General features: G+C 38.9%; 1 protein-coding gene across 2 annotated transcripts in view; it reads right to left on the reverse strand.

Moving 5' to 3' along the window:
* LOC143718573 (uncharacterized) overlaps positions 1-23,101 on the reverse strand; it is a 36,095-nt gene extending 12,994 nt beyond the window's left edge. Inside the window, exons 1-2 of one of the 2 annotated variants that reach the window (XM_077209590.1) lie at positions 23,024-23,101; positions 14,255-14,398 (exon numbers count right to left, since the gene is read on the reverse strand). In XM_077209590.1, coding sequence (XP_077065705.1) covers positions 14,255-14,339 — 85 coding nt within the window. In that variant the 5' untranslated portion in view covers positions 14,340-14,398; positions 23,024-23,101. Of the gene's footprint in view, positions 1-14,254; positions 14,399-15,682; positions 15,877-23,023 lie in introns of those variants that run through there. The other variant, XM_077209591.1, reaches the window with a different exon arrangement.
* Positions 23,102-25,398: the final 2,297 nt, after the last annotated feature.

Below are 25,398 nucleotides of genomic sequence, written 5' to 3' on the forward strand. Positions count from 1 at the left end.
CCCTTTGTTCCAAATGCTATAACTTTTGATTACTTTATACTATCACCATAAAATTTAATCCAGACGCAGACCACACATGGGGGAACATCACCAAAAAAGAATTATTTTGCTACCTTATTTCCTTCCTGAGTTATTGCATGTCAAATAAGAAAGATATGTAAAAAACAATTAAACCAAAATAATATTTGTGTCTTTTATCAGCAGTTACTTAGCATTAGATTGTCCAAATGTAATAAAAATGCATATATTCTAAAAATGTAAAAAGTTTTCTAACAGATGATACCTACCTTTTGACTCTCCTCTCTGTAGTTTTGGAGTTATGAGTCTTTAAATGTGTGCATGTCACTCAGCAAACAAGAGTTTTAAAAATGCCTTCCATGTGTCAATAACTGAACAAAAGGCTCCCTTTGTTCCAAGTGCTGTAACTTTGGATTACTTTATGCTATCACCATAAAATAACATTCCATGTGCAGGACAGACATAGGGGAACATCACCAAAAAAGAATTATTTTGCTACATTACTTACTTCCTGAGTTATTGCATGTCAAATAAGAAAAATTGGTAAAATTATTAAAAATATGAATAATATTTTTGTCTTATCAGCATTTTCTCAGCATTAGATTATCCAAAAGTAATAAAAATGTATATATTCTAAAAATATAAAAAGTTCTCTAACAGGGGATACCGACCTTTTGACTCTCCTCTCTGTAGTTTTGGAGTTATGAGTCTTTAAATGTGTGCATGTCACTCAGCAAACAAGAGTTTTAAAAATGTCAATAACTGAACAAAAGGCTCCTTTTGTTCCAAGTGCTGTAACTTTGGATTACTTTATGCTATCACCATAAAATAACATTCCATGTGCAGGACAGACATAGGGGAACATCACCAAAAAAGAATTATTTTGCTACATTACTTACTTCCTGAGTTATTGCATGTCAAATAAGAAAAATTGGTAAAATTATTAAAAATATGAATAATATTTTTGTCTTATCAGCATTTTCTCAGCATTAGATTATCCAAAAGTAATAAAAATGTATATATTCTAAAAATATAAAAAGTTCTCTAACAGGGGATACCGACCTTTTGACTCTCCTCTCTGTAGTTTTGGAGTTATGAGTCTTTAAATGTGTGCATGTCACTCAGCAAACAAGAGTTTTAAAAATGTCAATAACTGAACAAAAGGCTCCTTTTGTTCCAAGTGCTGTAACTTTGGATTACTTTATGCTATCACCATAAAATAACATTCCAGGTGCAGAACACACATTGGGGAACATCACCAAAAAAAGAATTATTTTGCTATCATATTTCTTTCCTGAGTTATTGCATTTCAAATAAGAAATAAATGTAAATTATTAAAAAATAATAATAATATTTTTGTTTTTTATCAGCAGTTACTCGGCATTAGATTGTCCAAAAGTAATAAAAATGTATATATTCTAAAAATATAAAAAGTTCTCTAACAGGGGATACCGACCTTTTGACTGTCCTCTCTGTAGTTTTGGAGTTATGAATCTTTAAATGTGTGCATGTCACTCAGCAAACAAGAGTTTTAAAAATGTCAATAACTGAACAAAAGGCTCCTTTTGTTCCAAGTGCTGTAACTTTGGATTACTTTATGCTATCACCATAAAATAACATTCCAGGTACAGACCACACATAGGGGAACATCACCAAAAAAGAATTATTTTGCTACCATATTTCCTTCCTGAGTTATTGCATTTCAAATAAGAAAGATATGTAAATTATTAAAAAATAATAATAAAATGTTTGTCTTTTATCAGCAGTTTCTCAGCATTAGCTTATCCAAAAGTAATAAAAATTATATATTCTAAAAATATAAAAAGTTTCCTAACAAATGATATCTACCTTTTGACTCTCCTTGCTATAGTTTTGAAGTTATGAGTCTTTACTTTTTTGTGTGTCACTCAGACAAAAAAACTCTAAAATGCCTTCAGGGCTTAAGGGGTTAAGGTGAGGTGTGTGCACGGGGAAGTGGTGGATTATCCCTTAATGCCGGTCACGATCCAATTCAGGGGCCAAAAGCATAGGGTGGAGGCAGCCGTTAGTCAGCACCTCCGACACCTGCTAATTTTGGGGACCGATTGGCCGGGTTTTAAAGTTTTATTGGGACATTTATGTGCGGGTGTTTCTGGGCTTAAAAGGAAGCGGGGGAGGAGAGCGGTCGCTCAGGTGGGAGAGGCTGTACCGGGACCATCGGAATCTGCACCAGAGGATCGAAACGCTATTGAAAGACAAGATCTTTCTGAGCGTGATGACTTTCCTCTGGAGCAGTCCCGAGATGAAACGCTTAAAAATGCCTTTGATCAGGTCCGCACGATCGACAGGCAGCCTCTCCACCCCGACCGGCCTCTTTCATATCCTTATTTAGCAATAATAAAAGATAAGTTGTATCGGGTGACCCAGGACGCCCAGACAAAACAAGATACAACGCAGTTATTAGTTCCAAGGAGCCGTCGGGAAATGCTTTTCCAGGCGGCTCATTCTAATCCAATGGCTGGGCATTTAGGGCAGACACCAACACTAAATCGTCTAATGACCCGTTTTTTTTGGCCGGGCATCCACGAGAACGTGCGCAAGTGGTGCGCGTCTTGTCGCGAATGTGAGTTGGTAAACCCACCGGCCAACCCAAAAGCACAATTGTGCCCCCTTCCCTTAGTAGAGCTCCCCTTCGAGAGAATTGGCATGGACCTCATCGGGCCATTAGAACGATCCGCACGAGGGCATCGCTTTGCATTAGTCCTAGTGGATTATGCAACGCGATACCCAGAAGCAGTGCCGCTTCGCAATATTTCCGCCAAGAGCGTAGCGAGCGCACTGTTTCAGTTAATCTCCCGGGGGGGAATCCAGAAGGAGATTCTCACAGACCAAGGCACGGCGTTTATGTCACATACTATTCGCGAACTTTACGAATTATTGGGCATTTAAGCACCAGCGTCTATCACCCACAAACAGACGGACTGGTCGAACGCTTTAATCGCACGTTGAAATCAATGATTCGGAAGTTCGTACAGGAACACGCAAAAATTTGGGATAAGTGGCTAGAACCCCTCTTGTTCGCAATACGCGAGGTCCCCCAAGCCTCCACGGGGTTTTCCCCCTTCGAGCTTCTTTATGGGCGTCAGCCCCGCGGGGTGCTGGACGTGCTTAGAGAAACTTGGGAGGACGGACCTTCGAATAGCAAAAATGAAATTCAATATGTCATGGACCTGAGAGCATAACTCCAAATTTTGGGGCGGCTTTCTATGGTGAATTTGTTACAGGTCCAGGACAAACAAAGTCGGCTGTAAAACAGGGGGGCTAGACTACGCGAATATGCACCGGGAGATAAAGTACTTGTATTATTCCCCACGTCCAGTTCGAAATTACTCGCGAAGTGGCAAGGACCCTTTGAGGTCACACGGCGAGTTGGGGATCTCAACTATGAGGTCGTTCGTACAGATAGGGGAGGGAAACATCAGGTTTACCACCTCAATCTCCTTAAAAAATGGAGCGAGGCGGAGTCAGTGATGTTGGCAACGGTAGTGAGTGGGGAGGAGGATCTTGGTCCAAAGGCGAATTCAAAGTCTCAATCACTCGCTCTGGCCACTGGTGGAGACCACCTCTCGCCGTTCCAAATCACTGATATACGTAATTTACAAACATGAGTGTAATAGAAGATTCCAACAGTGACTGGGCAAGCCCGATAGTTTTGCTACCAAAACCTGACGGCTCGGTCCGGTTCTGTGTGGATTATCGCAAGGTGAATGCTGTGTCGAAATTCAACGCATATCCAATGCCTGGGGATGACGAGTTGCTTGATCGGCTCGGCACCGCTCGATTTTATTCGACACTGGATTTAACGAAGGGATATTGGCAGATCCCCTTAACTCCAATGTCTAAAGAAAAAACTGCCTTCACAACGCCGTTTGGATTACGCAAGGCAAGGCAAGGCAAGTTTATTTATATAGCACATTTCATACACAATGGTAATTCAAAGTGCTTTACATAGAAGAAATTAAAAATAATCAAAAGAAATCAGAATAATTAAAACAGTTTAGAATAAAAGATAAAATAGAGAAATAATCAAATGAAATCAGAATAATTAAAACATAAAATAAAATACAGTGCAAACAGTCGGACGAACAGTGGCACAGTGCTCATTCAGTAAATGCACAGTTAAACAGATGTGTTTTGAGTCTGGATTTGAATGTGACTACTGCAGGAGCACATCTGATCTCTTCTGGAAGCTGGTTCCAGCTGCGGCTGGCATAGTAGCTAAAAGCAGACTCACCATGCTTAGAGTGAACCCTTGGTATTTCTAGCCGATGTGATCCTAATGATCTGAGTGATCTGTTGGGTTTATATTCACTGAGCATATCTGCAATGTATTGAGGTCCTAGGCCATTGAATGATTTATATACCAGTAATAATACTTTAAAATCAATCCTAAATGTAACTGGCAGCCAGTGTAAAGACCTGAGGACTGGTGTGATGTGTTCATATTTTCTGGTTCTGCTCAGAATCCTAGCAGCAGCGTTCTGTATGAGCTGCAACTGTCTTATGGTCTTTTTGGGAAGGCCAGTGAGAAGTCCATTACAATAATCCACCCTACTGGTGATGAAAGCATGCACAAGTTTTTCTAAGTCTTGACTGGAAACAAAGCATCTCATTCTTGCACTATTTTTCAGGTGATAGTATGCTGATTTAGTTATTGCTTTGACATGACTACTGAAACTAAGGTCTGACTCTAGAGACACACCAAGATTCCTGACTTGATTTTTAGTTGTTTGACCCCTAGACTGAAGGTATGCGTTCCCCTTGAGAACTTCATCTTTGTTTCCAAACGCAATGACTTCAGTTTTGTCTTTGTTTAACTGAAGAAAGTTTTGGCACATCCAATTGTTTACTTCATCAATGCATTGGCAAAGGGAGTCAATGGGGCTGTAATCGTTAGGCGATAAGGATAAGTAGAGCTGTGTGTCGTCTGCATAGCTATGGTAAGCGATTTGGTTCTTTCTCATTATTTGGCTCATTGGGAGCATGTACAGGTTGAATAGGAGTGGCGCAAGAATTGAGCCTTGAGGGACTCCGCATGTCATGGATGTCCACTCAGACTTATGGTCTCCTATACTCACATAATAACCTCTGCCTCCTAAGTATGACCTGAACCATTTTAGGACTATCCCAGAAAGCCCGACCCAGTTTTCCAGCCTGTCAAGAAGTATTTTGTGATCAACAGTGTCAAATGCAGCACTGAGGTCGAGTAGTACCAGCACTGATAATTTGCCTGTATTAGTATTTAAGCGAATATCATTTATTATCTTTATGAGCGCGGTCTCTGTACTGTGGTGCGGTCGGAAACCAGATTGAAAATGGTCAAAGTATCCATTCGAGCTTAAGAATTTGTTCAGCTGATTGAAGACAACTTTTTCAATGATCTTGCCTATGAAAGGAAGATTTGAGATCGGTCTATAGTTGTTTAATATGGTCTTATCCAGATTGCTCTTTTTCAGGAGGCGCTTGACAACAGCAGTTTTCAGGGAGGTCGGAAAACTCCCAGAGAGAAGTGAGGCATTTACCACTCCTAGGAGATCTGCTTCTAAGCTGTGTAACACATTTTTGAAAAAAGATGTGGGAAGTGCGTCAAGGGCGCAGGTTGATGTTTTTAGGTGCTGTACGGTTTCTTCCAAAATTTTGCCATCAATTTCTTCGAAATCAGACATAGTGGCTACTTTCTCGTGCTGTTGTCTGATCTGCCTGACCCCAGCGCAACTCAAGGATGAGCTGATCCCCTTTCTGATATCATTGATTTTCTCAGAGAAGAAAGAAGCAAACTCACTGCACTTTCTCACTGAGAGCATTTCACTGGGAATCTGGCTTGGGGGGTTTGTCAGTCTCTCTACAGTAGCAAAAAGAGTGCCCGTGTTGTTTATATTGCTGTTTATAATATTCGAGAAGAAAGTCTGTCTAGCTTTGCTTAGTTCCTTATTGAAAGCATGGATGCTGTATTTGTAGATGTTATAATGGACTACAAGTTTTGTCTTCCGCCACATGCGCTCTGCTTTTCTGCATTGTCTTTTCATATTTTGCATTGCTGTTGAGTTTCCCCAAGGTGCTTTTTGTCTGCCACTCTTCTTCCTGACTTTCACAGGAGCAATATCATCAATTACACTCTTAACTTTTGAGTTAAAAGAATCAAGGAGAAAATCAACAGAGTCCGCAGATATGCTTGGTGTTAAAGATATAGCCTTCATAAATAGTACACTAGTGTTCTCATTTAAGCATCTCTTCTTGACAGACACAGATCTAGCTTCAATGGCAGGAGAGATCAATATATCAAAGAAAATACAAAAATGATCAGACAGTGCTACATCCTTAATAACAATTGATGAAATGTTTAGACCCTTACTGATACGTAAATCTAGAGTGTGTCCACGATTATGTGTGGGTCCATGTACATGCTGAGTCAGATCAAAAGTTTTTAAAACAGTTTTGATTTCTTTTGCCATATTGTTTTCTGCATTATCTATGTGAATGTTAAAATCTCCAGCAATGGCAAAGCAGTCAAACTCTGAGGAAATTGTTGATAACAGTTCTATTAAGTTCTCAGCAAAAGCTGGAGAGTATTTTGGAGGCCTGTAAACAATGATAAGTAAAATGCGTGGAGCACCTTTTTACACAATACCCAGATATTCGAAAGACGGGTAATTCCCAAATGATATTTGCTTACATTGATAGACATCTTTATAAAGAGCAGCTAAACCTCCGCCTCTTCTGACAGCTCTGCAGACACTCATAAAAGTAAAGTTAGGAGGGGCTGTTTCATTGAGGACTGTTGCACTGCAACTTTCTTCTAGCCAAGTTTCATTTAGCAACATAAAATCCAGGTTGTATGTGGTTATTAAGTCGTTGACTAAAAGTGATTTATTTTTAAGTGAGCGGATGTTTAAAAGTGCTAACTTAACAGTCTTACTTTTTGTCCCCACAGCAATCTTGGTATGTCGTGTAATAGGCACCAGATTAGATAGGTTTGCTGTACGGCTTTTGAAGGCCTTAGACTTTCTATCATGTAATCGAACAGCAATAGAAAAAGATACAGGCACACTGGGTTCCCGCTTGTTCTGTAAACATTTGAGAAAGTTATTGTTATCATAGCGGGAACCCGACGCATATCACTGAGAGCTGGTATCAGTTGTTTTTGGTTCACCTCGAGCCGCTGGAGGGGGGTGTGGGCCCTGGTGCTGTGGCAGAGGCCGAAGAGCTCTCACAGGAGGAGGGGGAGGGCGAGCTGGGCCCGCAGGCTTTGGTGGTTGTGGGGCCTGGCGTTTTTTGGTTGGTATCTGGGGGCTCGCAGCAAAAGAGTGGGATAGTCTAGTTCCAGCATGCACCAGTTGTTCCATTTTCTCTGAGAAGCACAGAAGTGGAGATGCTGGCGAGAGTGATAATGTTTCCGGTGAGAGGGATTGTTGCTCTGGTGTTATTGGAGGCTGTAATATGCTGTCCTGGTTTCCCTGGCTGTTTTCCAGAAAGTCGTCCTTGGGTGCTGTATCTTGGAGCAGTGCTGGTATGTCACAGTCTGTCTGTGGTGAGCTCTGTGGGCAGGGCTCAGCTGAGATTGTGTCCGTGAGCAGAGGTTGTTGTGGCTGAGTGGTGTTATCACTGTCCTTGTGTGATGTGTCAACCGCATGTCCATTCAGGTGCTGAAGTGAAATCCTGTGGTCATTCATACTGTATCCAGGTGTGTGTGTGCCATTCAGGTTGAGTGGATTGGCACACATTGCAGAAGGATGACGGAGGGAGAAGTAGATATTGTCCTTTAGCACTCTTGAACCAAGTTTGTTTGGGTGGTGGCCATCCTGTTGAAACAGTTGCCTCTGACTCCAGAAAAGATTGAAGTTGTCAATAAAGTTCACTCCTTTTATATTGCAGGTTTTTTGCAGCCATGTATTAAGCCCAAGCAACCGTGAAAACCTGTTTGTTCCTCTTGCTGGGAGTGGTCCACTGATGAATGTTTGAACTTTCAGTCTTTTAAGTGTTTCAAAAAGTTCATTGAAATCCTTTTTAAGAAGTTCCGACTGCTCTTTATGAATATCATTCTTCCCCACATGAATGATGAGTCGATTTGCAGTCTTATGTTTCATCAGAATGTTCTGAAGTTCCCTGTTTACATCAGAAGTTGTTGCTTGTGGAAGGCAGCACGTTGTTGTATCCCTGCTATTAATGTTTCTGATTACGGAGTCGCCCACTATCAGAGTCCTGGGCTCGGCTGCACTGTGAGCTGAGTGCCGCTGTCTGCTCGACCTTGAGCCCCAGTTAGCATCAGTGTTAGCTACTGGCTGATTCAGTCTGTGTGCGATCACATTCATCAAACTTGGGGATTCCTCATTCATTAATACTTCAAATCTGTTCTCAAGATGTATAGGCGGTGGTAGGAGACCAGTGTTTGCAGTCCTTGTCAGAGCCGTATCTGGGGTAGAGGATGCTACTGCAGTAATATGTGATGCTCGTGACAATCTGATGTCTCGAGTGCCTTTGGGTCTCGCACCCTGTTTGTGCCATCGATTAGTAAAACGATCGGCTTGTTTCTCTACACTCAGTATGGCCTGTCGAGAAGCACTAGATTCATGGGACTCACCGGCTGTATGCTGAGGACGTCCATGACGAAGCTCTGTTGTGTGTTCCGTCTGGTTTGGTGGTCCCGCAATTAACTTTGTTTCAAGAATTGCAATCCTTTGTAAAAGTCTGTGGCAGTTGGAGCAGCAAGTAGATTCTAGAGGAGGCATTTTCTTATCCTTATGAATGTAGGCAGTTGTGTTTTCTCTTCCCCGGAATGTAAGCTTTCAGTGGGAGGCTGGTCGAATAAAATAATTCTGCTTTTTTTGTAGTAATCCAAGCGTTTGAGCACTGTGCTGATTTGCTGAAGTTAAAATTAGGTGATAAAATGAGATAAGTAGATAAAATATAGAAATATAAATGCGATAGAGCAAAGCGCGGAGCAGTTAGCGAGAGCGTCCGAACAGTAGCTGAGCAGGAAGTTAAAATAAAATTACACCAATAAGTCACTCTTCCTTTCGGCTTGTTCGGGGCTCCGGCAACCTTTCAGCGCCTGATGGACAGAATTCTCCGGCCGCATGCTGCATATGCCGCTGCGTACTTAGATGATATTATCATCTATAGTAATGATTGGCAGCATCATATGCAGCATTTGCGGGCTGTCCTCTGGGCGCTGCGAGGAGCTGGGCTCACGGCCAACCCAAAGAAATGTGCGGTTGGGCGTGTGGAGGTTAGGTATATGGGCTTCCACTTGAGTCTTGGACAGCTGCGTCCCCAAATTGATAAGACTGCAGCAGTTGCGACCTGTCCGAGACCTAAGACCAAAAAGGAGGTTAGACAGTTCCTGGGGGTAGCGGGATACTACAGAAGGTTTGTGCCTAATTATTCGGACCTCGCTAGCCTGCTGACTGATCTAACTAAAAAGGATGCACCAGATACCGTCCAGTGGATGGAGCGGTGTCAGCAGGCCTTTACCCAGATAAAGGCTGCTCTCTGTGGCGGATCGCTCTTACAGGCTCCTAACTTTTCTCTCCCTTTTATTCTGCAGACGGATGCGTCGGACAGGGGGATGGGTGCAGTCCTGTCTTAGAAGATAGAGGGTGATGGCTCCTCGGCCTGAGTCGGGCGGTGGGGGTATGTGATGAGGGGGGCGTGGTTTTGCGGAGTCTGCAGCGAGAGATTGAGGGAGGAGCCGAGCGGTAAGTAAGTGGGTCAAGTGCAAAATGACGAACACCTGTCTCTGATTGCAGTAATTGGCGTGGGGAGACCGCATATAAGCTGGCTGGTGCAAGAGAGCGAGAGAGAGAAGAACTGGGGGACTCGTACGAACACTCACGACCTGCTGGCTGACAAAAGGACTGAGTTGCACATCGGAAAGAGTTTTTATGAATGGACTGAGTTTACACATCGGGAAGAGTTTGATAAAAGTGAACTGAGAGCTGAGTCCAGTGGGAAAGAGTGTCTTTATATTGTGCTGTAGTCTTACTACGGTGAACGCGCATGTGGCGCACCTTTTCTTTGTTTTGTTTTTTTTATTAATAAATTGTACGAGTCCCCGTTACGCCGCCCCTTGTCTTCTTTCATCCCACACATCCCAATTAATAGCCAATCAAGTAATTTTCGATAATAATTTAATCAACAACTTTATTAAACTTGTTGATGGTTGATTAAACCGCACGATCACATGCATTTTTTCATTAAAATACTCCCATTTTTTTGTCATAAATAAACTAAAACTGTAAAGGGTCTATTTTTGTGTACTCTCACAATAACAAAACTTTGTGCTTTTGTAAAATAAAGAAAACAATCAGGGTGTGCTTTCTACGAAAGAAGAAGTCTCCGTCTCTGTGACCTTCTTTCTGAAACGCATTTCAAAGATGAACCGAAACCGAACACTTGCCACACCAGAACAGGGTTTCTGCATTTATCTTCAAATTAAATTGTATGCCTTTTTCATACCATACACGACCCAGTGTGCACCCGGATTTACTCATCAAACTCTCGCTCTGCTTTCACTCTGACTGCCATTAATGATCTAATTGTGAAGTCTAATTCCACATCCTGCCAGCTTGATCCTACACCTACTGTTTTGCTTAAGATGTGTGTCTTTTTGCCATCTTCGTAATATTGCACGTCTTCGATCTTCTCTCACTCTAATGTATGAATTAAGGTTTCATTTAATGAAAATTCGTTTAATTTAAGGTTAATCACATCACATCTAGATTATTGCAATGCTCTATTTCTTTGTCTGCCCAAAACAATTATTGCAAGATTACAGTATGTTCAAAACTCATCAGCAAAAGATCTCACCTCCACCAGGCGTTCAGCTCACATTATCATCCTCTGCTTCATGACCTTCACTGGCTACCCGTGGCATCACAAATTCACTTTAAGATATTACTTCTAACGTTTAAGGCATTAAATGGTCTTGCACCTCCATATCTGTCTGATCTACTTTACTCCTACTTACTGTTGTCCTAAATACTGTTCAGAGAACAGTTATTCTCGTTTAAATTGTATTTTTAATTCAACTGACAAAACATTTTAAAAATAAAACGTGCATATCTTTCTGTTTCTTCAAATTCTATTCTTCAAACACAATGGTATTTTTCATAATATTGTGAAGACCACGAAAAGTGATATCATTAGGCTTCAGTCTGTTTGCACATGATACCAACAGCACCAGCAGAGGTTGTACAGTACTGTGACATTGGACTTATTCAAACCGGCCAACAAACATTTTGATCACGGAGCGAGTCCTTCGGTGTCTGTCATTATTAGGGGTGTCACGATTCTCCAAATCCTCGATTCGATTACATTTTCGATTCTAAGGTCACGGTTCGATTCGATTCTCGATTTTTACTTCTTTTTTTTTTTAAGCACAGGTTGCTGTTGCTCCTAAAAAGCTGACATCAGTTCATCGCAATCTCACACATCTCTGTTATTATCAATGAAGCTGACTGCACAATGAATATTTCATAATATATAGCCTACACTTTGTTTGTTATAATTAGAGGATTTGACAGCTTACAGAATTCAGCTCTGAACAAAAAGTTCGTTTTGAGCGGTGAGGAGAGTCTATCTTAAATGCTTCTGATTGGCCATTGTGTTCAAGAAATCAACACATATGTCTGTGATTGGCTAAATCGCTCAACGCTGCAAACATGATATAAATAAAAACTCTGGCCTGTAAATCGTTTCTATTTTGTTTTAGTTGTTCTTGTTGCTTTTCTGCAACAGATAAATAAAAATGTATCAGTTTTTATATGTTTTATTCATAGATATTTCTAGTTTGCGGGAGTCGCAATCGTTTTATTGCGAATCATTTTATTCTCCCGCACACACAGAGTGAGTGCATTAACGCCCGTGCTCGCACTCGGCCATCAAATCTAGTCCCGCGCCGCACTCTATTGCGCTGGGAGTGCACGTCTATAGATCAAGAGCCCGGCCCGAGGATAGTGATGGGAAATACCAAGTTCGGGCTCGGGCATAGAATCTAAGTTAGAGGACTCACAGCCTTTCAACACGTGTTTTTTTTTTTTTGCGCCGTGATGAGTCGTTCACGTGACTGTCACGCGACAAATGAACAAAAGACTCGGAAGGTCAAGTAATTTTTAATGTTCCCTGTTAATTATTTTTGACGTCATTGTAATGATTTCTTAATTCAGAATATGATAAAGATTGCGTAGCTGGATGTGTTCGGGGAATTTGCCTGTTAAAAGTATAACATTTAAAGCCCCTGAAATGACTAGAAAAAAGATTAGTTAATTTTGATGAACGAGATTGAACAATAGAGTCAGTAAAACGATCCGAACTTTCCATCACGGGCGCGACATGGGGCGTGGCAGCATCGACGATTCCATTTTTTATTTCGATTTTTGAGATTGTGAATTAATTTCGATCGATTTCGATTTAAAATCGAAATCGTGACACCCTGAGCCATTATACCGTTTACAGTCATGGATGAAATTATTGGCATCCCTGGAACTTTTCCAGAAAATGCACCATTTCTCCCAGAAAAGTGTTGCAATGACAAATGTTTTGGTATACACGTTTATTACCTTTAAGTGCATTGGAACAGCACAAAAAAGCAGAAGAAAAAAGGCAAAATTGACATCATTTTACACAAAACTCCCAAAATTGACTGGACAAAATCATTGGCACCCTATTAAAACTGTGGGTAAATAATTTCATTTCAAGCATGTGATGTTCATTTAAACTCACCTGTGGCAAGTAACAGGTGCTGGCAATATAGAACTCAAAACTGAAGCCAGTTAGAGTGTATAAAAGTTGGCTCAACCTTTGTGTTGTGTGCCTGTGTGTGCCACACCAAGCATGGAGAAGAGAAAGAAGAGCCGAGAATTGTCTGAGGACTTAAGAAGCAAAATTATGGAAAAATATCAACAATCTCTAGGTTACAAGTCAATCTCCAGAGATCTTAAAGTTCCTTTGTCCACTGTGCGCAATATAATCAAGAGTTTTATAACCCATGGAACTGTGGCAAATTTCCCTGGACGTGGACGGAAGAGAAAAATTTATGAAAGAATGCAACGCAGGATAGTTCGAATGGTGGATAAACAACCTCAGTCAACTTCCACGCAAATTCAGGCTGTCCTGCAGACTCAGGGTGCATCAGTGTCAGCTCGAACCATACGTCGTCATCTGAATGAGAAAAAGCGTTATGGCAGGAGACCGAGGAGAACCCCACTTCTGACACAGATACATAAAAAAGCCAGACTGCAGTTTGCAAAAATGTACCCGAGTAAGCCTCAATCCTTCTGGGAGAACGTTTTGTGGACAGATGGGACTAAGGTAGAGCTTTTTGGCAGAGCACGTCATTCTACTGATTACAGAAAAAAGAAAGAGGCCTAAAAAGAACACAGTACCTACAGTCAAACATGGTGGAGGTTCAAGGATGTTCTATTTTTTTTTTGCTGCCTCTGGCACTGGGTGCATTGACTGTGTGCAAGGAATCATGAAATCTGGAGACTATCAAAAGATTTTGGCCCTTAATGTAGGGCCTAGAGTCACAAAGCTGGGTCTACGTCAGAGGTAATGGGAGTTTCAGCAGGACAATGACCCGAAACATACCTCAAAAAGCAACCAGAAATGGTTGGAGACAAAGTGCAGGAGAATTCTGAAGTGGCCATCAATGAGTCCGGATCTAAATCCCATAGAACACCTATGGAGAGATCTCAAAATTGCTGTTGCGAGAAGGCACCCTTCAAATCTGAGAGACCTGGAGCAGTTTTCAAAAGAAGAGTGGTCCAAAATTCCAGTTGAAAGGTGTAGGAAGCTTGTTGATGGTTATAGGAAGCGGTTGGTTTCAGTTATTTACTCCAAAGGGAGTGCAACCAAATATTAAGTTGAGGGTACCAACAATTTTGTCCGACCTAATTTTTGAGTTTTGTGTAAAATGATGTAAAATTTGCACTTTTTCTTCTGCTTTTTTGTGCTGTTCCAATGCACTTAAAGGTAATAAAGATGTGTGTACCAAAACATTTGTCATTGCAACACTTTTCTGGGAGAAATGGTGCATTTTCTGGAAAAGTTCCAGGGGTGCCAGTAATTTCAGCCATGACCTTATGTTGCTAAACCATCTGCGCATCGATCAGTTTTTCAAGCAAACATTTTCTCAGAACATGACATCTATTAGAACACAATTTAAATGACAGAGTTCAGCTGTGAAAATGAAACCAACCTGATTGTTCCTCAGTTCCTTCTCGTTTCACTCTGAATGTTTCTTCAATTTTAATGTCTTCACTCTCCTCTTTAATAAACGCCATCTTTATAATAGTGTCACATTGATCTCAGTCGCTTCACCAGGAGTTGTTCTGTGTTTGTCCTGTTTAAGATGAGAATAATAAACAGAAAGAAAAATAAATCCACAATAAATCTCTGAGTGTGCCTCAATCCGCTCTAGTTCAGTGCACTGGTAAGAGAGTCCGTCAGAGAGAGTTAATGGACTTAATCACCTGATTAGACCAAAAACACTAAAACTAGCTCTTCAAATTAATAAAAGCAAAAAATTTGTATTGAAAATTCCTATAGAGGGAATGCATTAACGTCACTTTCCCGCCGGAACACGCCCCCCTCAGCCGGACTGAGTGGCAGAAGAGCTGCTGCGTGACTGGATTTAATAGGGGAAACTGCGAAAACGCAAGTAAAACAAACGATTATCAGTTTAAACTAAAGATTGGACTCAATATAGTGTTCATTACAACTTACTAAAGATCCAGTGATCCATGGATATTAACATGCAGCCAGGAATCGTGTTTCCTGACATTTATATGTGCCTGATTTCGACACCAGGGAAATACATACAGCAAATTTGCCTGTGAATGCTTTATATAAATTCAAAATAGGCAGGTCTAAATCCAGGTGATCACTTATCAATGTTATATATATATCATCATATCGTCTAGAGACTTAAAACTTGTATAGTTTTTTGTCAGTGTTTATTTAAAAATGTCAAATTATACAGAATACACAGTGGTAAATATTTGATTGATGAGTTGTCACTGCGATATATAACAATACAATATATAGAGAATGATTTTACCACTAAATTCAGCATATTGACACAAAAGTGATAACTGCAAATCCACCTTTCGCTGCCTGGAGTCCAGTTGTTTCTATGAATTGCAGCGATCTATTTGCTTCTCTGTTCTGTAGCTTTCGGTAGTCTGTAAAAATATACCTCATATTTCTTGTCAAATCTAGTTGTTCAGTCAGTTTCAAAGCTCTTTCCCGTTTTAGATGCGTTTTGTGTGTTTTTCCGCAGCATTCACACTGAAAACCAATGCTGCCGCTCAGTCTTTTTGCCACTTGTGGGCGTTACCGCAGTCACTCCGGCCAACGGTGACGTCACGTGCATTCCCTCTATATAGGTACAAGATATTTCTATTAGGCATCTAATGATTTGTAGATTAATTGACTGCAGATGCTACTGCTCAGTTCCAAAGAGAGATTGAGTTGTTTCATCAGGAAGTACATGCTATCTATACATTACTATCCTACTAAGTGGCTCGACACTGCACTTGAGAAAGTTTGTATTTTACATGCACAAGAAGAAAGCAACTTTCACAAATAATAGAAAGAAGAGCTTCTCATGTGCTTTCAAATCCACATATAGTCCATTGAGTAATGACATTAGTATGAATATTAAGAGTCATTGGCACATTATTCAAAGCGATCCTCAGTCATTGAATTCATTCCACTTTTTGTGTCTTCTAGGACAGTGGTTCCCAAACCTGTCCTGGAGTACCCCCAACACTGCACGTTCTCTTTGTATCCCTAATCAAACACACCTGATTCAACTCATTAACCCATGTGATAATGAGCTGATGAGTTGAATCAGGTGTGTTGATTAGGGAGACAAAGAAAACTTGCAGTGTTGGGGGCATAGACAATTAAACAATATATGATTATATTATATTAGAGTCTACTTGAATCTTTTTATATTTGTCTCTCTGTCACACACACGAAATAGTGAAGCTACCACCAAAATACTAAATTACTAGTTAAGCTACAAGTAGTGACTGCCCAACACTGATAATACAGTCTGTGCCACTTGTGTAAAATTCGCAGGCCAATGTTATACCAGTAATATTTGTTTTATTTCTACTATAGTATTATTGTGTCAGTTGTAATCTAAGTCAGTGTTATGGAATATGACTTATCAAGTCTCAGTTGATAGCCGGGTTAACACAGACCGGTGCAGTAAACATAGCCTAGCTAGCTGGCCACGATTTCAGTACAGTAATCTAAGGGGGCTTTCACACTGGCAGTTTAGTTCGGAACGGGGCACGGTTCGCATGAAAAATCGCTAATGTGAACGCTGTCATGGGACCCGGGTGCGCACTGGGGTACCGAACCCGAGACTACCTGGAGGAGGTGGTCTGAGCTCGGTTGCTCCCGAACCGTGCTGCGATTCGCGTGTATGTGAAAACTACACGGACTCGGGTGCGCACTTGTTCAGGAAGTAAAGTATCCTGCGCATGCGTTTTAGTCGATTATGATGTATTTAGTTAAATAAAACACACGTAAGGGATGAAGATTTACCCTGGATACGAGCAAGAGTGAGTCTGCAGTGTATTCGCGCATAGTGCGTGCAATCAGGGCAACAAATTAATGGAAATCCACTGTCTCCTCAAAAGAGTCCATTTGCAAGCAGCGGAAAAACAGCTTATGCGAAACACACACACAGTTAACCTGGGTTGTTTACTCAGCTATGAATAATGGCACCAAATTAATAAAAAACACAATATATTGACCCGCGTCGTGTTTTCTATCATGCGCCGTGCACGTTTGCAATGACGTAAGATGCACGCAAACGCACCAGAGTTCGATAGAATCAAGTTGAGTGTGAAACCAGACCAACGCTGCGGGGGGCGCCGGGAACAAACGCGCTCGGGCTCGGACCGCAGCAAACGAGCCCAGTGGAAAAGCCCAGATCCTTGCTCCTTCTCCACTCTCTGGTAATGGGCAATTCCATGCAAAGGTCATCTTTACCATGAAAAAATAAAATTAACCAAAAGAAAAAAACCCTTTTTAAGTTGTCCATTTAGGTCTGTAATATACTGTATTAATGTGCTTTAACAAAAATTTTAAGAAAATTGCCTTGTTTATCCACCAGATATGAGGTGAGCAACAACGCTTAAATTACATTTTCAACCAGCCATATTTCATGCTTTCAAAAAAAGGTATCAAAGACCCCCCTTTTTAAACTTTATTTTAACAGTAAGCATTTTGCAGAAAGATGGAGGCATGCCTGAGAAATAAATATACTAATTTGGTCATAACAGCACTGCCTGTTGAATTTATAAGGGCTATAATAAAGAGGTATTGACGCTTCAGTGCACTGTCACGTCCATAACGTTTTAAAGGTTTAGTTTATTTAATATGACAATTATAAATGCAAATAACTTGAAACTTTATTCACAAAGCTAAATTATGTTTATGCTTATCAGGATAGACAATTCATCTCACTACTTTGCTCTGAACAACCATAATAATGCGTTACGGACGTGACCGTTACGGACGCTTCATATTAAATCATGCATATGACTATTGTGATCTGTTTCGAGACAGAAATGATTTTGGCCACTTCATTTCAAGTTTTGTTTTGTAGAAACATTTTATTTAAAGTGAATTTCGTTTTGTATAAATTGTATTTTAACTCTAAATCAAAGTCTCATCAACCAATTGCCTGGATTTAATAAATATGCAAATATAGCATGGAGGTGCGATCCCTTGCAACACGTAAACTTGAGCGCGTCTCATAACTGAACAGAAACTCAATGTATGCCTCTCAGTAATATAGCCTATCTATAGAAAGATTGCAAAGATCAAAACGAAAAGAAATAGGCAACTCTCTGATTGTGTAATCTGTATGTGCTTTTTCCACCACCACGTCACTTTAGAGGCTCGGTACGACCACGCTGACAAAATAATAATAATAATAATAATAATAATAGGCTAATAATATTGAGTGTCAATTATTTTGTCAAATCATTTTTAAGCGAAATAAAATGTGATGATTTTGACTCGCGACTGTGCATTAAAATCCATAAACTGGCTGAAAACCGTGCGATCATTTAGACACAAAAAACGTAGCCGTTACATGATTGCTAGTGACTCACATCTACGGATAATAATGTCCATCGGTTCACCTGACTGTGGAGGAAACCTGTGATTTGAACTCCTATATGACAAACATTAATTGTTAATGTATTTTAATTTTGACTTTCTTCCGTAATAGTCTCTGCTTTAATGTTCCGTCTATGTGTTTATAGTAGCCTATTCACGTCCTAGTCGAGAGGCGTCCTGCAATTGCACGCGGAATTGCGCCCTCTAATTCGCTCGCGCTTCCTGTCATTCAAGCTCAGGTTATGACAGCTCGAAGATAGCGTTATCTTAAAGCTAAACGCCTACCACAACGACAGATGGATAAAATGGTAAGATGATACTAAAAACCAATACTTCAATACTTTTAAATATTGAATTAAGATGTACAGTAAGATCCAGGCTAAAAAAAAAACTAATTTATAATAATTGGGGGAGATCTTCAGAATCATTTCAAACAGTCTTCATAATGTGAAAACACAGCCATTGTGCGTCAACAAAAGTGCCATGATGGTTTGATTGTTGATTTTCCAAACAGATTCTATGCATTTCAGACGCGTCACGTCCATAACAGGGTTTTTGTCACATCCATAACGTTGGTTTTTCCTCATAATACACTTCATAAAAATATATATATTTTAAACATTGATATTTTTATGTTCAGCTAAGACCCCTTCATCATGTGGATAGCAATATTTATACATTGGATTTAAAACTTAACAGACTTTAAAGGAAATCGAACAGTATACCAAAAACTCTGTCATTTTCTGTCACATCCATAACACATGCATATTTTCCTTTTTTGGGGGTGCTTAAATATATTTTAGAAAAACATATTTTGCCCGTCTATTCCCCAGATTGGGTGCTCTGAGAATATGCATTTCCAATTTAAATATTGTAAGAAGTTTTTTTTTCTGAGACATTTCACCTGTCATTATGAGTTCAAATGTCACATCCATAACGCTGGAATTACCCAAATATCCTATTCACAAAATACAACCAACAGTACGGTAATGTTAAATTTTACTTGTGAAAAGTAATCTCCCGAGCCGTATTTGCACTGGTCCGCCGATTTGAGCAGGAATATGCTGCACAGTGCTCAGCATCTTAACTGCTGCAATGCATGAAACTAGGAGTATGACCGGTTAAAGATGGCGGCCGCATTTCTTGCGCCCAGCGGCCAATAGGGCGTCTAGCTCTATATTATATCTATGGTTGGGGGAACTCCAGGACAGGTTTGAGAACCACTGTTCTAGGAGCTCTAGTCTGAGGGACAAGCTTGTTCATGCGGACAGACATCTCTTCTCCCGACAACTCTTGTCGATGCCCAGGGTCATTTTACATGTTTCTTGCACTAAATATGTAAAAAAAATTATCATTCATACATCCATCTACAAAACATACAATATTAGACAATTGATTACTTGCAAGTAGGTGTGTGCGATATTACGATTTTTGATTATGGACGATTAAAATGTCTCCACAATCTCCTTTGAAGAAATATCGTCGTATCGTGTTACAGTGCATTAGTTGCAGTTCTGGCGCCACCATCCCAACATACTGTACAATGAGACGTACATCCACATCATGTTAACACAGAGGTATCCTAGTTACATTCACGGGATACTGATATTCACAAAGGTTCATTATTTACATGTGCTTTAAAGCCTTGCCGTATAAACATTTCATTCTTGTGCTGATGTGCTGTTCTAACATGTGCTTTTCTGAGCACAAACACCCTAAGCGCACTAAAAGCCTGTCAAACAGTGCCTGGTTACTGGAATAGGTTATCTTTCAAGTCTTGTTGCGCTAAAATCTGGTTCGTGTCATATGCGTGTATATTAGACGCGTCGCGTGCTGGTGGTAAAGTGACAGTAGCCTAATAGTAAACATGCTGCTGCTTGTCCTTAAAGAGATAGTTAGCCCAAACATTTAAATTCTGTCATTATTTAGTAGGAAAAATATACTATGGAAGTCACTGGGGACCAGCAACTGTTTGGTTACACACATTCTTCAAAATAACTTATTTCCAACAGAATTTAAACTTGTTCTGGTTTGAAACAACTTGAGAGGGTAAATTATGACAAATACATTTTTTGGGGGGGGAACTATTCCTTTAATGTTTATAAAACAACAAAACACAAAGATAAAACCACTCATTGCTTTTGAAAGAGAAATGTAATAGTAGCTTTAAAAGACTTCACTGTATAAATTATACATTGATTCTTCTGTTTTATTTTCATATTTGTTCATTTAATTTCTTTCTTGAATGTAACTGTTAAATACACTTAGTGTAGCTGAAAAAATAAAGCACTTTTTATTTCTTTTTTTTTTGTCTATGTGTAATGTTTATCTTTGTTCTTATTTTTTAATAAAGAAAATAATGACAAAGATTATCATCTTCGCCACTTTGGCCTAAATGTCTGAAATTCTTTTTTATTTTATATTTTGTTACGTAAAGCTTTGAGCATTAAAGCCAAAATAATGTCGGTATTTTTAAACCAGTCACTTGCAAAATAGTAAAACCAACATGAAAAAGAATAGTGCTAAAATCGTGATTTTCCTGGAAGAAATCGTGATATATTTTTGCCATATTGCCCGCCCCTACTTGCAAGGGTACTCTATATTATCATCTGCTCATGTTCACTTTTATATGTAGGCAAAACCACACGTGCATTGCGCACGGGAATCATTGAACACACAAGTGCCATTCAAAGACAGGATGATACATCCCCAATCTATCACCACTTTAAGTCTGCCAAACATTCTTTAATGTTAAGTTTAATGTTAAATTAAGCCTTTATTCCCTGATGGTATGAATGAAGAACTAGAACTTGCCTGGTTTTTTTGGTAAAGTTTTTTTTTTCTGTGTTTTTTTGTCTTACATGCATTGTTTTTTGATACTCTTTTTTGTTGTTGTGCTATAATTGAATGCCTGTAATATTTTGTCCCACATGCCAATTATCAGACTCGGAGCTTCACCTGTGATAGAGTTGTACTTGTGATAATTGATTTCAGCTGATGATCCCTAATTGCTAATTTACCCACAAAAGGCTGAATGTTTATTGCAGAGTGAGCACTGGAGGTAGCAGTGTGCTGTAACTTTTGCTCCTGTTTGTTTGGTTTTAATTCACTTTGCACTTTTTGCACTGCAATAAAAAAAGCTGTTTTGATCTGTAGTTTGTACTGAATTCGGTGTGCGGCCAGCAGCCTTCTTGCTCATTTTCCTGCACTTTCATGAAAACCTGTTCTGGGTCATTCCTGGGATTTTGGTAATATTTGAGCCTCTCAGACTTTTTAAAGTGGTGGTTCTCCAAAATAAAATATTAAAAGCTTTTCACAATACATTAGTATGTCCATTATAATGAATAAAATAAATTGCATTAAAATAATGTCTTTTTTCTATTGTACACAAAGCATTTTGTCATCTCCCTGAGGCACTTCACTGAATTTGTACTTAGAGCATAGTTAATTTTTTTTGACAATATTTAAAGTATTTATTTGTGTTACTTTTTCCTTTAAAAAAAAAAACAACAACAACAGACTATAAAGTGATGTCTCAGTCTGAACTCAGCCCCGTTACACCAACTATTCTCTAATAATTTAGACTACAGCCATGTGACAACGTTTACCAGAAATGACATCATCCAGGTCTTTTTAACAGTGTTGCAGAATATTGTATCATACTTTTTATTAATATTTTTGAGGCCTATTATAGTCAAGGGAGGATACTGTCAAGCTTAACAACTCAACCCCATCACATAAAATTAAGTTGGAATGATTATTTTTCAAAAATTTATTTTAATCCATAAGTAAATAATGCACTTATTTCATTGATGCCATAGGATTTATGGTTTACTTTCCTACACTACACAAGGAACAGTGGCCATTTTGTGCAACAAAAAAAACTTCAACCCTGTCACATATCTGTATATTTCTCATTGTTTCAGGGTTAAAAATTTGTGACAAAGTCGAGTTTTTCACTTAATTTATGAATAATTTGAACTAAAAAAACATATATATAAAATAGTCATGGTTTCAGTGAAAATATACTTACCAAAATCATGACAACTCATAATTTAATAAATAGAATATTTGATGTAATGCGTCCACTTAAACATTGACGAGCATCCTATATCAGAAACGGCAGCCAAGCAGCAGCAGAAAGACAGTGTTGTGCATGTAAATAGGTTGACTCAGAAAGAAGGGCACAATATGATAATTATTTAAAAAAATAAAATTGAATGCAATGCCTCCCGGTTACAGTCTTCAACCCCGTCACACTATTCTCAACCTTGTCACATTCATATTTTTGGTAAAAATAGGGAAGAAATTTAAAAATGAAAGCATTTCTTGCTTATTACGACCTGACATGTACAGGACTAACACAAAAATAAACCAAAAAAGGTCTTTACTGCCTTAGGTAGAAAATTAATTATATGTAACGTTAGTTTAAAAAACAAAAATCCAAGTTGAAATATTACTGAATCCCAGAAATGACCCTTCTATTGGTTTGTTTAATTTCTCATTACACGTTTGTGTTTCTGTTGCATTTACACTGTTTTCAACAGCTGCGGTGATTCAAGCGATTCGAAACAATCATTTGACTCTGAGTTTTAAAAGCTCAGTTTCTCCATCACTAGCGTTACTCGCTAGTGACCGAATTCGTGTTTATCATAAACCGAGAAATGAGACGCACCTTTTGTGTTACTCATGTGTGGATGCGCTTTAAATACATGTAAGATAAAGCACTGTGTTTCATTTAATATTAAACAATAGTCGATCTTTAAAGTCTGTTGAACGGTTTTTATCTGTTTAAATACTAAATGCTTTAAACACAAACCTTTTTTCAGTCGAATCACAACAGATGCAGGAGCGCGTCGCGGCCTTATGACGTCACATCACCACACCGAATTAAAAGTCCTGTTCTTACACTGCTTTGTCTAGAATCGCAAGAGCACATTGAATATATACAATAATATATAATAATAATAATACAAGAGATGACAAAGTTTGTCTTAAATAAAAAACTGGAAAGTTTGGGTGAAGAAACCAGTTCATTCCAGATATAAATAAGATAAAATACAAATGTGATAATAATAATTATTAAAAATAGAGTTAAAGAGTGTACAAATTAATAAAGCAGATTTAATACTAGTTTCATTATTGAACAAGTATTTTCTCATTTTAAAACACGTAGACAAACAAAGTTAGTTTGAATCTAACAATACCTGAAAACAGGTATAAAATGCCTAAAAATTATGATTGTCCAAGATTTATTTTCATTATACCTTCATAATCTTTCAACAATTATTGATATTACTTGGGTCATATTTTTTTTTACATTTTAAAGCCTATAAACTGATAGATAAATAAAAAGGGTTGAAGCTAAACTCTGCTAAGTCTCTCTACACTCTCAAGCATCATATATTTGTATATATTTTAATATTTTGTATTACAATTCAAATGTCTTGTTTTATACAATAGTTTTAGTACTATATAACAAGACAAGGCCCCGCTTTACTTATTGTTTCAATACAGAATGTTCATTTAATAGAGATTCTGAAGCATGAAACATAAATCACACAAGCAAACTCAATACACAATACCATTAATCAGTTATATTTTGTTGAAGATTTTATTATTTAGAAAACAAGTAATTTAGCTATATATTTGGACACAATTATTTCTTCTGTCTGTGACTTTGGATTTCCTCTGTGTATGTGAAAGACCTTGAATGGAATGTTGTTTGCTGCAGAAAATTCTATTCCGAGAAGTCACATGATAAAAGACCTTTACCCAAAACTATCTATAGGGTGTGTTACCTTCTTTGGAAGAAGATGTATGTATATAACTCTGAACCAAAATATACTTGGGAGCGCGCTGGAAGGCCAGAGGGCCAGTGGGCCGAAATGGTGAACACAATCAACCATTTATAAATTCATTTATAGCTGAAATGTTGTACCAAAGTATTTATTGTAATGAACTTTAAATAGCGTTAAGCAAAATCCAACATGCTGCTGTTATTCATAAATACCAGTAGTAACGCTTTACAAAATTTTGTCATTTTGGAAATAGTCATGTCCCAATGTGTAGTGAGCCAGGTTCCTCACCAGTACCCGAATTAATGTACACAATGTATTAACTCACGTCTCACTATTACTAAAAATACTATTTTCACAAAATTTCATTATATACAAGACTTCTGAAACTAGACAAAATATTAAAATCATTAATAGTGTTTTTTTTTTCTTTGGTCAAAAATGGTCTTTGTTGGTGGCGGACACACACACACACACACACACACACACACACACACACACACACACACACACACACACACACACACACACACACACACACACACACACACACACACACACACACAGAAAAAAGTACCATGTAAACCGAGAGCCCATACTGACAATAAATCCAAAATAAATGCATTATTTGACCATTTAAAACTTAACGAATTGGCAGCTTCAGTAGTAATGAAAAGATGTATCTCTAATTTAACTTTAAGGCATTTACACCTGTAAGATATTACGCTGTAGCCACATTGGATCAGGGGTTTGGAAAATGTATGTATGTATGATTCAGCTGAGATGTCTTCTGGTCTTCATGATCTTCTGGTCAGACGCGAGAATTCATTCATTCACACGTCACATTGAATTATGGGTATTCTCTAGCCGTTGAGCGTACATCAGTTGTACACCTGTTATTGCAGTGCATTGTGGGCTTGAAAAAGTGCACTCGATAACGTCCACTGTGGTTTCGGACACCACTACAAATGGCTGTCTCCTCGAATAGTGCCCTATATAATGGTAGAGAGGGCAATTTCAGACACAGCCCCAAGATTTAAAGGTAGGGTAGGCATTTTTTTTTCCATAAAGGTTTTTGTTATTCAGGTTGAAACGCTCTTCACATCCTGAAAGCAATCAATAATAGAAAACTGTTTGTCCAAATGCAATAAAACGATGTCCTACCTGCCTGTCAACATATGTATTTCCATTTCTCTGCGCAATCACACGTCATCAACAAGTTCTGTAAGGCTATGCACAGCTGTAGACAGACATCAGTCACAGAGCACCACAAACAAACAGCAGGCAGTTCCTCCTGAACCAAAAAAACTAGCTAATGCTGCATTCACGCCATGTCATAACCATAATTACAAGATGGCAATCCGTGACTGTTCACGTCTGGCTTCATTGTTAATAC

This window comes from Siphateles boraxobius, unplaced genomic scaffold, assembly GCF_051911475.1.
Source record: "Siphateles boraxobius isolate OS27281-9 unplaced genomic scaffold, OSU_SipBor_1 61, whole genome shotgun sequence".
In the NCBI taxonomy this organism is placed as follows: Eukaryota; Metazoa; Chordata; class Actinopteri; order Cypriniformes; family Leuciscidae; genus Siphateles; species Siphateles boraxobius.